This window comes from Salvelinus alpinus, chromosome 4, assembly GCF_045679555.1.
Source record: "Salvelinus alpinus chromosome 4, SLU_Salpinus.1, whole genome shotgun sequence".
Lineage (NCBI taxonomy): Eukaryota > Metazoa > Chordata > Actinopteri > Salmoniformes > Salmonidae > Salvelinus > Salvelinus alpinus.
Genome location: NC_092089.1, coordinates 41,635,658 through 41,647,746, shown reverse-complemented (window position 1 = coordinate 41,647,746; position 12,089 = coordinate 41,635,658). Strand labels below are relative to the sequence as shown.

The 12,089-nt window shown below is 47.7% G+C and overlaps 1 protein-coding gene across 3 annotated transcripts; it reads right to left on the bottom strand.

Moving 5' to 3' along the window:
- Window positions 1-257: 257 nt before the first annotated feature.
- On the bottom strand, window positions 258-11,436 carry LOC139573552 (mediator of DNA damage checkpoint protein 1-like). Of its 3 annotated transcripts, none has more exons than XM_071397141.1 (10): window positions 11,372-11,436; window positions 10,624-10,762; window positions 9,513-10,154; window positions 9,256-9,334; window positions 7,668-9,088; window positions 3,980-7,305; window positions 3,370-3,531; window positions 2,987-3,169; window positions 2,604-2,729; window positions 258-1,627 (listed from the first exon to the last, which is right to left on the bottom strand). In XM_071397141.1, the coding sequence occupies exons 2-10, from the start codon at window positions 10,748-10,750 to the stop codon at window positions 1,304-1,306; spliced, it is 6,390 nt and encodes a 2,129-aa protein (XP_071253242.1). In that variant the 5' UTR covers window positions 10,751-10,762; window positions 11,372-11,436; the 3' UTR covers window positions 258-1,303. The 3 variants fall into 3 exon arrangements, with proteins under 3 accessions (XP_071253242.1, XP_071253243.1, XP_071253244.1); XM_071397142.1 differs by lacking the exon at window positions 11,372-11,436 and adding an exon at window positions 10,975-11,308; XM_071397143.1 differs by having other exon boundaries at window positions 1,168-1,627; window positions 3,370-3,522.
- Between the last annotated feature and the right edge of the window lie 653 nt (window positions 11,437-12,089).

Genomic DNA, 12,089 nt, shown 5'->3' with positions numbered 1-12,089 from the left:
GTGAAGGCTGTGTCGAGGGATTTAGTTCAACCTCAATCGAGTATATCTATTATGTATTAAAACATCCCAAAGCCCAGACTATGCCTAAATGAAGTGACAGAACACAGTAAACATTCGTCCATTGACTGCCATTAATTGGCCTAAAAACACTTAATGAAATGGCAGGTAGCCAAAATATTATACAACATCTAAACATATGGCATAAGAAATTCCCACCCCCCAAAAATACAAACACAATTTAACAAATCACTCAGAGGTTCAGTACAAAAGGTTTATTGGTCAGTAAATAAAGACACATTTAACTCCTAGACATACAAAGATGTAGATGGATGAGCAGCATTAAAACAATGAGTTCAGTCCTTTCTCTAAGATTGAAGACATGTCCCTTCAGCAATCACAGCTAGTGAAGACAGATATCTGGTATATTCAACATTATCCTCGTAAAATAGGCACTAATATATATATTTGTTATCTTTATACAAAGGCGAGAGGATGGCTATTAATCAGTATAGATAAAGGATCAGGAGAGGGAGGAAAGACAGGAAAAGAGGAAGAGACATAAAATAAATGACTGGGATAGGCAGTAAATTATCTTATTACTCCGTCTCTTCTCTCTATGTTAACTCATATTTATATATTTTTTTATGAACACAAATCTATTCAGAGCATTTCTTATCATGTATTCTCTCTCTACCCTCATAAACATAGGAATATATTTCCATCTCTTGGGTTTGTTTGTCTTCTTATCTGAGTGAATACATTCTCAACTATGTGGTCTAGTTGGTCATACAGGTGGATGTCTCCTCTCACCAGCCTTTTACTTCTGTGTCCCAAATAGCACTCTATTCCCTACATAGTGCAGGGCTCTTGTCAAAAGTAAGCAATAGGGTCCCATTTGGGATGCTGCCACTGTCTCTTGTACAGCCAAATCCTCATTCTCCCCTCTCTCAGGTGTCTAATGGTCTCCAGCCCCTCCAGGGGAGTAGTACTGTAGTTACCACTCCTCTGAGGCCTGGACCTGCTACTGTTCTCTATACAGGTGGAGGTGGGTGCTGCATGCTATGCCATCACACACACACACACACACGGGTGCCATATGTCTGTGGTCTTCTCTGGAACTGTAATGCCTTCTCCCTGGCCCTGTAGACAGGGTCATATTCACCTAACGGTAGAAAACAGACTAAAACAGGGAGGGATTACCTGAACTTGTCCAATAGGAAACACTAGTGTTTGTTTTCTGTTGCATATGGTTTTGCTACAGTATGCACTAATGAATAACACCCAGGTGAGTTTGGTCTTTCTGTTATATTCTCTTCCTCCCCCTGGCCTGGCCTTTGGCTCCTGGCTGGGCCCTGGGTTTAGGGGCTGAGAGGACATGGGTTACCAGGTCCACTCTCTGCTGTAATATACCAGTTAGCAGGAACTCAGCACTGAGGACGGGGAGAGAAGCAGAGAGAGCAGGAGCACAGAGAGACCAGTCCTCCCCACACGATATCACTAGGGTCCGGGCCTGGGCCTTCTGAGTGGAGGGCATCGTGGAGAGGAAGCGAGCTCTGCTACAGACGATGATGTCCTTCATCTGGGCTGGCTCTGGCAACACTGACCTGGTCACATGGACCTCATAACCCTGAGAGAGGAGAGGGCATGCTCTTATTTGGTGTTTCATTTTCCCCTTTAAATTTACAAATCAGTGTGTTCACTAAGGCTAAGAAGCCAGTTTTATAAACAGGAAGTAAAAAGGAGATAAGATAATAGCCTGCTTGCTGTTCAGTCAGAACTGAGTTCATGGGAGAGCTGCCCATTGAACACAACCACAACATTAACAGTTAATGCAGCTTGCTTGTGATAAGGTCAGTTTCTAAAATTGTAATACATTGGCAAAAATGTCTAAAAACCTGTTTTGTCATTATGGGGTATTGTGTGTAGACTGAAATGATAATTTAAAAAAAAATCTATTTTAGAATAAGGCTTTAACATACCAAAATGTGGAATAGGTCATGGACTGAATACTTTCAGAATGCACCGTATGTATAGATCTACCTCGTACCCCTGCACATCCACTAGGGAATGGTAGTCCTTGTACAGCCAAGTTATTATTACTCATTATGTATCTATTATTACTTTTATTATTACATGTTTAACTATTTTCTTTCTCTCTGCTTTGTTGGGAAGGGTCCGTAAGTAAGCAGTTCAGTAGTCCACACCTGTTGTTTAGGAAGCATGTGACAAATAACATTTGATTTGATTATACAAAAACCCATATTCTCAGGACATGGCTTTAGTGTGTCGTGTGTTTTCAACAGTCTATGGTGTGTAGTCGTAGATAAAAGGAGGCCATTGGGAAGTGTGGATTGTTCACACACTGACAAACCCATCTAAATGATTCAGGAGAATGTATGTATGCAGAACAATTCCTGGGTTCCTGTGAGTCATTATTTGCCTAGCGCCTGCGCTCTCCTAGGGGTGTGTGTGTGTTGCCTATTTGAATAAACATGGATGGGAGGCACAGCGGGGAGCACACACACACACACACAGAGTTGGGACATTAACACACAAACATAAAGGGATGAATTGGACAGATGGAGGAGAGTGTGTGTGTGTACCTGTAGTAGAGGTTGGGTGCTGGCAGTCCTCAGTGATTCCTCCAGACAGAAGCTAAACTTGTTCTCCTGCTCTCTGTCCTTCACCAGGTACCTGTCAGTAGGTAGGAAACGACCCACCTTACCACACTGAGGGGGGGAGAGAGTGCAGAGAAAGAGGGGAAGGTTTTGAGGTTAAAACGAGGCTCTGACGCCAACCATGATCAGATAGTCATTATACTAAGAGAAAAATGTCTCAGAAGTTCTTGTACAAAATTGTCCCCAATTGTACAAAAGCACTTCCAGAAAGAACTCCAAACACCCCATTACACATAACAGTGATGTGCATTCTAATTTTACAATCTTCAGGTCCATCTTCACTTCCTGGTGGGGGGGTGGGGACTAACCTTATCCAGCCAATCGGTGGTGACGACGGGCACGCCGCGGGCCACAGCACACAGGAACTTGACGGTGCGTCGGACCCTGTCAGTCACCAGGTGGGTCATGTCAGCCACGCCCTTTGCCAGGCTGCCCCCCAGACGAGACACCACCTTCCCCCCCTCCTCATCCACCACTCCTGTAAACAACACCTGAGAGGAGGGGTCAAAGAGAGAATAACAGGAGGAGAGAGAGAAGGATAGAGAGTAAGAGGCAGAGGAAGGGAGGGCTTTCAAAACCCACATACACAACTGTGCATCAGAGAGATTTAATGCTCTAACACACAGACACTAAACACACACAGACACTAAACACACACAGACACTAAACACACACATGTCCATTACCTTACCTTGTAGGACTGTGTGTCGGCCCTAACTGAGCCCAGTGTCCCAGAGGAGGAGAAGGAGGACAGGGGAGAGGCAGAGGTGGAGCGAGGGGTCCTGGCTAGCGGTGATGATTCCACAGGGGCCCTACGCTTACCTCTGCCCTTACCTGTAGGGGTCTGGGGCACCTGAAGCAGAGAGGGGTAGGGGGTGGAAGAAGAGAGGAGGAAGAGAGTGAGAGGGAGGAGAGAAAGAGAGGGGGAAGAGAGGAAAAAAGAGAGACACAGAGAGAGAGAGTATCATTAGTCAGTAATACAGGGTGTATACAAATTGACAGTTACGCACATTGAACCACTTAATTCATTACTAGGGCTGTTATGCAAATATGTCAGTGTACTCCTAATGGACAGAGAGATGCCAGTGTACTCCCATGGCTGAGGGAGAGAAAGAGAAAGAGAGAAAGAGAGATAGATGCCTTGGGAGTCACTGAATGATGTTAATTGAAATCCATTACTCTAGTGGGAAAAGACTGAGTCAGTGTATGAAGAGAGTGGAGCTGGGTGTGGACAGAAATTGAGTGCATAGCTTTTCAAAGGCTTGTCTATCAGAAGGGAGCAGATGGAGAGAGAACATTACCACAGAATTAGAGTCCAAAACAGATTCCTCTTCTTTCTTTATCTGAACCGTCGACTGCCTGCCTCGGACTTTCCTCTGCACAGTACCAGGCTCTTCCATCTTCTCACTCTGTCCCTCCATACTCTCCTCCTCTGCTATCTTTTTCACATGTGCAGTGGAGGCTCTGCCCCTCTTTGCTGGAGTGGATGCAGGATTCTCCTCTTTCTCTCCTTCCTCCTCTGCTGTCCTGCATCTCCCTCCCCTCTGAACCTTAGCTTTCCTCCGGGGAACCTTGAACCCACTGTTCTCCTGCTCCTCTTCCAGCCCCCTCTTCCTCCCTTTCCCTCTCCCACCAGTTTTAGACTCCACTCCCTCTTCACTTGGAGTGTCCCCTCCTGCTGTTGTAGTGGTGGATTCAGGTGTGTTGTCTCTCTGTCCGCCTCGGCCCCGGCCTCTTCCATTCCCTCTAGGAGCGGGGGAGTCCTCTGTTACCTGGGCTGGAGTGGTTTCTTCATCTGCTACTACAGGGTCTGGCTCATTGGTTTTGGCTGTTTTCTTCTGCCCTCTAGTGGTACCACCAGCCTCCTGAGAATCAGCCTTCTCATTAATCTCAGGGTGTGGACCATCATCCTCTACTTTCTGGCTTCTCCTGCCTCTGGCTGTGGGCTTTGGGGCTGGAGGCTGCTCACTCTGCCTGTTACTGGGAGAGACAGACTCTGTTCCAGTCTTCCTCATTCTGCCTCCTCCCCTCCCTTTGCTCTGAGAGCTCACGCTAGCCACGATACAGGTGGAGACTGAGTTGGTGGAGCTGTGGGAGTTGGTGGAGCTGGAGCGAGAGCGGGTTCTCCTGGCAACAAACTGTTCGCTGGAGAGAATGTCCTGCACTGTGACCTCCACAGCAGCAGGGGGAGCCACAACCGTCCCGACCAACGTCCTTCTCCTGGTGTTGTTGCGGGTGGGGTTGTCTGGACCAGGGGCTGGCTCTGTGGTGCTGGTGGTCTTCCTCCCCCCTCTCCCTCTGCTCCCCAGGGTGCCTATGCTGGATCTCTCAGAGCTGACAGAGTTGGAAGAGTTGGAGCGAGACCTAGTTATACTAGCTGGAACTGGTTCTGGTTGGCTGGACAGAATATCAAGTTCAGGTTGTGGTTCTGTTGTGGGTGGAACCGTGACGGTTCTCCTGGTGGTTGCTCTGCGGCCTCTCGTGGATGTTTTTGGCTCATTTTCGTCGTCTTTCTTTGCTTGTTTTTCTCCTTGTTCCTTCGCTTGTCGTTCTTTTATCTCCTTTTCTTTCTCCTCGGCTTCCCTCTTTTCTCTTTCCTTCTTCTCCCTCTCCAGTTTCTCTTTCAGGTTTCTCTCCTTCTCTTCCTTTTTCTTCTTCAATAGTTCTCTCTCCTGTTTTCTCTTCTCTTCTCTTTCCCTTTTTTCTTTCTCCAATATCTCTTTACGCTCTTTCTCCAATCTTTGCTTTTCTGCTTGTTCTCCCTCTATTCTCTCTTTCTCCACCCTTTCTCTCTCCAATCGCTCAAGCGCTTCCCTTTCCCTGCTTTCTCGCTCCAATCGTTCTTGCTTCTCTTTTTCCTCCCTCTCCAGTCTTTTCCTCTCTTCTATTTCTTTCCTCTCCCTCTCTATTCTTTTTTTTTCTTCCTCTAATCTCTCCTTCTCTTCTCTTTTTACCCTCTCGCACTCCAGTCTTTCTTGCTCTTCTCGTTCCTTCCTTTCCCTCTCAAGCCGCTCACTTTCCTCCTGTTCCCTTTCCTCTCTCTCCATCCTTTCTGTTTCTTCTCTTTCCACACTCTCCCTCTCTAATCTCTCATCTTGTTCTTTAAGTTCCTGTTCCATCCTCTCTCGGTCCTGTTGTTCCTTCGTAACCCTTTCTGATTCTACTTTTTCCTTCTGCAACCGTTCCTTCTCAGCCTGTTCTTGTCTTTCCTTCTCTATTCCCTCTTCCTCCTCTCTCCGTTCCTCCTCAAGTCTTTCTTTTTCTCCCTCTTTCTGTTGTTTCACACTCTTTCTTCCTCTCCTCCCTTGCTCAACCACCTCTGCCTCTTCTTCTTTCTCACTCTCTTCCTCCTCAGGCAACACCTCTCTCCTCCCTCCCGCGGTGTTCACAGCCTTCCCCTTCCCTCTCATCTGCGTTTTCAGAGGCTCAGAGCTCTCCTCCTCTCCTCCTCTAGCTCCTCTTCTTCCTCTACTGCTGACACCACTTGTCCCAGCCTCCGACTCTTTCCCTCGCCCTCTCTGAGCCTGTCCTTTAGCTTTGGTGTCCTCCCCCTTCTCTTCCTCAGTGTCACAAGTACCCATAGGCTGAGTTTCAGCGGTGGAGATGTGGGAGCTGGTGAGGAACTCACTAGGTTGTGTCTCCTCCTCTTCTACTCTCCCTCTCCGGGACCTTCCCCTCCTTCTGGGTGATGGAGGTTTGAGTTCTTCCTCCTCATTATCATCATTATCCTCAGCAGCAGCAGCAGTAAACATGGGCTGGGTTTCAGCAGTGGAGAGGTAGGAGCCAACAGTCTGTGTCTCTTCCTCGTCTACTGTCTGTTTTTGGGGCCGTCTTCTTCTGGGCGAGTCTGGTTTGGCTTCTTCCTCATCATCACTCTCCTGGACCATGTCCAGAGTTTGAGCTGTGGAGAGGTATTGGTTGGTCAGTACCTCACCAGTCTGGGTCTCCTGCTCCTCTTCCTCCCTCTCCCTCGCTCCTCCAGATCTCCCTCTCCTTACTGGGGTCAGGGGCTTGGCCCCAACCAAATCTTCGTCCTCCTCACTGTCCTCTTCCTCATAGGCAGACTTGGGCAGGGTTTCAGTCGTAGCAACATTAGACGGGGTGGGGAACTCCAAGGGCTGCGTCTCCTCTTCATCTTCCTCCTCTGTGTCACTGCGAGGCTGGGCAGCATAAGCCTGTGTTGCCTCCACGGCAAAGTCCACCTGCCTGTTCCTCCCGAACACCGCAGACCTCTGGCCCAGGCCAGGCTCCTCGCTCCCCCCTCCAGATCCATAGGTCTGGGTGGCCTCCAGGTCAGAATCCCCATCTGGGAAGCTGAATGCCTGGGTGCTCTCTGAGGCCTGGTCCCTGGCCTGGAGGTGGAGGTGGCTGCTGTCTGACAGACCCAGATGGAAGGAGCCTCGGCTGGGCTGCTCCTCCCGGTCCTCCCCCAAGGAAGGCTCCAGACTGTAGGGCTGCGTGGCATCCAGGGTGGGTTCCACTGGAAGGCTGCTCTGATGGCCCTGGTTATGGGCCTCCAACACAAATGACTGGGTCTCAGCCACCACAAAGTCATCGTCCTCCTGGCTGTCTGATGCAGAGCAGAACAATGCTGCTGTAGGCCTCAGCACAGGAGGGAGAGCTGGGTCTGAGGAGGAAAGATAGAGACAGGTTACAAATGAACACAGCAGATTCACAGTTTCCACTGGAAATGTATAATCTCTTGTCAAAGTCCATGGCTGTGTCCCAAATGGCACCCTATTCCCTATATTTATTATTTCACCTTTATTTAACCAGGTAGGCCAGTTGAGAACAAGTTCTCATTTACAACTGCGACCTGGCCAAGATAAAGCAAAGCAGTGCAACAAAAACAACAACACAGAGTTACACATAAACAAAAGAATAGTCAATTTCCTTTGACCAGAGCCTTATGGACCCTGGTCAAAAGCAGTACATTGCATAGGAATCAGGGTGTGATTTAAGATGCAAACCATACAATCCATGACTTACGTCTGAAGGGGTCAGAGGGACTGAGGAAGGCCTGAGTCTCCATCTCCTCCTGTACTGACGATGCCAAAGGGGTAGAGCACTTCTGATGAGGGCCAGGGGAACCCCCCAGGGGGAGCAGCCCGGGGCCAGCTGCCCCCTCTCTGAGCCGACCTCCAGTGTGTCCCTGGCCTGCCTCCCCTGGTCCATCCTGCTCCGTATCACTGTCCATCCTGAAGTCACTGGGCTCACTGAGGTCCGACTCCGGGACCATCCCTGCTGGGGGCCGACACCGGGGGGGTTTGGGCTCCAACCTCTCCTCCTCAGCATCTGTGTCAGCAGATGACCTGAGAGCGATTGTCTTGGTAACAGCACCGGTTGTCGTTGTTGTGGGTGATGGAAGCACGGCCTGTCGCAACGCTAACACCGCGTCCTCCGTTACCGTGGCGACATTAGGAGGAGGAAGGTTCATGGTCTGTGTGGCGTCTTCCTCTAAGTCTGTGTCGCTGTCAGACCTGATCTCCAGAGGAGCAGCAGCTGCAGGTCCTACACTGGTGGGTGGATTAAGGAGCTCCGCTGTTCTGCTGCTGGCCGGAGGGGCAAAAGGGTTGTCTTCTTCATCAGTATCACTGTCCAAAAGGATCTCCTGGTGACCAGCAATCCCTGTTCTGATCCCACTAGAATCTGATTCTGGAACTGTTTTGGAATGTGTGTCTGTGTCCTCCTCTTCCACATCTGTGTCAGTGTCTAGGTGGAATTCTACGGGCGGCACTGCAGGGCCAGAACCGTCTGGTTTCTCAACCGGATCGGATACGAAGGAGGTAACATTGGTAGCACTGTCCGACACAACAACATCATCATCATCCTCATCATCCACGTCTGTATCACTGTCCAGGTGTATCTCTGTTGGCTGCACCACTGGGACAGAATCTACTGGTTTCCTCTCCACATCGGCAGCAGTTAGCATTAACTTAGAGTCACCGTCCATAGTATCCCCTTCCTCCACATCGGTATCACTGTCCATGTGGATCTGGCCTGGGTCAGAGTCTGTAGTAGGAGGTTCTGTTGCGGCTGGTGGCTTAACAGCGTTTACAGGTGCAGACAGCCCCATCTCCTCCTCTCCCTCTACGTCTGTGTCACTGTCCATGTTAAACTTGACCTCTGTAGACACCATTGGTCCATCTCTCTCAGCTTGACTGACCTGGTTCACCACTGACACATCCTCCTTTCCTCTTGTCCTTTTGCCAGTTTCCTTCTCTCCTAGAGCCTCTTTCCCTTCCTTCCCCTCCTCCTCTTCTTCGCTGTCGTCCACTATCACTTGGGCTCTTCTTCTCCTGGGCTGCTGTCTCGGTCCATCCATGTCACTCTCCTCCTCACTGAAGCTCACTACTTTCTTGGGTCTGTTTTTAGCAGAGGAGGAGGGAGTGATGGGGCTCTCCTCCTCACTGTTAGACATACAAGGAAAGGTGACTTCACTTTGAATACAACGGAATACAAACACCCACTGTATTCTAATATATATTTATAGTTTAAAATATAATTCAATATTTAAGTTTTCAGTGATGATATCAGGTTACTGAAGTGTAAATGAATGGATGGATGGGAACTTTACCTCTCTGGAATGACTTTGTTTGTAGGACTGAGGAATGTAGAACAGGTGGGACTGGACATGTGGGAGTCAGAATCAGAGACTAACAGAGAAAGGGAGAGAACGAAAGAGAGAGAGAGGTGTAGAGAGAGAGGTAGAGAAAGAAAGGTAGAGAGAGATAGAAAGGAAAGAAATAGATATTTACAAAACACTGCAACAAAGCTTGATCAGAGCACCATGTGTTGAGATTACAGCAAGTGAAATAATAAACATAATTTTACCAAAGTACTTTCCCCGTTTGTCTCTCCGTCCCTCTCGCTCTCCATCGGAGTCAGACTCAGGCACCAGTGTCCTCTCAGGCTGTGTGGGGGTTTGTTCAAACAACAGGGGTTTGGCCAGAGTTTGACCCTTTCCACCCAGCTCAGTCAACGACGGTGCCCCCATCTCTCCATTAACTCCTCTACCCGCAGTCGGTCTCTCAGTCTTCGGTGTGCCAGTCTCTCGTCCCAGACCTTGGCCGCTAGGGCTTCCTCTGAGCTGGGCCTTCCTGTCTGGCCCTGACCTCCTTCCCTTTCCAGAGTGTGTGTTTGTCGGGTTCTGCATGTGCCCCTGTCCCCCCCTCTGGTCCACAGAGACATACTGGCAGGGGATGTCAGCTATTACCACACACTCTCCCTCGGTCAGTGCGTAGCGGACGTGAGGGGTCAGTTTGGTCCGGCCCTTCCTTGTCCCGTTCATGCTGCCCAGGTCCCACACTAAAGCCTCTGTCTCCATGGCGGCAACGTTGCCGTGATGACGGTTGCCACGAAACATTGAGATGGAGATGATGGTGTGTTGCTTGGATACGGAGCTGGCCACGAGGGGCAGGGAGCAGGAGTCTGGGTTTCGACCCAACACATTTTCTCCCTGGTAGAGAGGCAACTCTGAGAGAGAGAGAGGGAGGGAGGGGGGGGTATCAATAAAATACTGCTTTTAGCAGCAAATATAAACATGTCATAAACTGACATAATTATTTCATGAAACACTTTGACAAACAAGTTTGTATATATTGTTTATTTATTTAACCTTTATTTAACTAGGCAAGTCAGTTAAGAACAAATTCTTCTTTACAATGATGGCCTAGGAACACTGCCTTGTTCAGAGGCAGAACGATAGATTTTTACCTTGCCAGCTCGGGGATTCGATCCAGCAACCTTTCAGTTACTGGCCCAACGCTCTAACCACTAGACTACCTGCTGAATATCTCAAATCTTGTGTTGATGAAACAAAGTAAGAGGGAAAGCAATGCATGCTACAACATGCCAGTAATGCGAGATGTTGTACAAGTCTAGGCATATTTGTAAAGGCTAAAATATTATAGAAAGGATGGGGACATAACTGGGCTCTACTCACCAGTCTCTGTGATGTGTTTATTTTTTAACACCCTGAGTTTGGCCAGTGGCTCTCCTCGCTTCTCTCCATCATCCTCCTCCTCTGACTCTTCCAATATTGAGTCATCGATCAGCTGTGTTGCCTCCATTCACCCTTCAATCTAAAATCAGCCAAAGGGACAGAAAACATGGCAGCAAAACAGTAATTAGTTTGTCAGCTAAATTGTTTTATCGGGATGCACTGGCTAGCTATCGTTAGAATATAGTTAGCTAGCAAGCTAACTAGCTAAGTTAGCAGAACGTTTCTAAATGTGACTATCAATCACTTATTCAGTAAACAAGGCCACCAATTACCATAAAGAACACGTTTTACCTTCAAGCCAGCTAGGTGGGCAGATAACTTGCTAACGTTAGTGGATAAAGCAATTTGATCAGTAACATCAAAAAATGGTACTCGTGGTCATGGATTAACGTTTTGAATACAGCTCGAGACGTTAAAATTAGTTACAAATTCAATCATTCAAAGGAACGTTCATGGTCTAACGTTAGCGAGTTAGCAATCTAGTCCACAGTCCAGTTCATGTCATGTCTCTGGACTGGAGTCTGTGACACGTCTGTACAAAATACAGGACAGCAAAGGTAATTGCTAAAGCAATCATCAAATGCCAGTGTATTAAAAATACTCGCGCAATGTCTCAATCATGTGTGCAACTGTTAATAGAACACATCTTTTATGGATATTCACTTTTTCTTTAAAACAGCACACTTACCGTGCATGCCTTTAGAACGATGAAAAACAATGTGCATTTCCGGTAGAATATCTGCCCGCCTTCGGTGGGTGGGTCTATAATATCATTGATCGAAACGGCTGTCAATTATGCTCTGATTTGTGATGATTGGGTAAAAGAACATCGATCATTATTATTAAGGACTTGATTGGACATGAAAGGTATGACTTGAGCATTTCTTGGCCCTACGAGTGACTCGAGATTTCACGGAAGGACCAATGGAATGGTCTAAAATCTCCGCCTACCCTGGGCACCCGGCCATGCAATACGAATTCTACATTTTTTTTTACCGCGCTGGATAGACAAAGGGGCGTGCATCTCCACTGAAGCGCCTTTTCCTCTTTCGGAGCGATCCAATGACATTTTACTTTTATTATAGAAATAGGAGTGAATCTTCCATTATTATTCGGATAGTTTGGGATCCGGTATCATTTGCATCCGTGTTTACACAGCCATTTCCCCTCTAGTGTCTGTTCTCTGTCTCTTTTATGAACGTGTAGCATTTGAATGCATTAAACAGTGTACGCATTTCCCAACTCATTAATGTTCCCTTGTGTTGTTTCCTTTTATATTATAACAATTGAATGGGAAGAGTAAGAGCATACCATTCTTAAATATACATTTTCTGGCTATTGCACCAATACTAATATAGGCCTATTCTATTGTGTTCATGAATATTCATAGTTTTGTTCCATTTTGA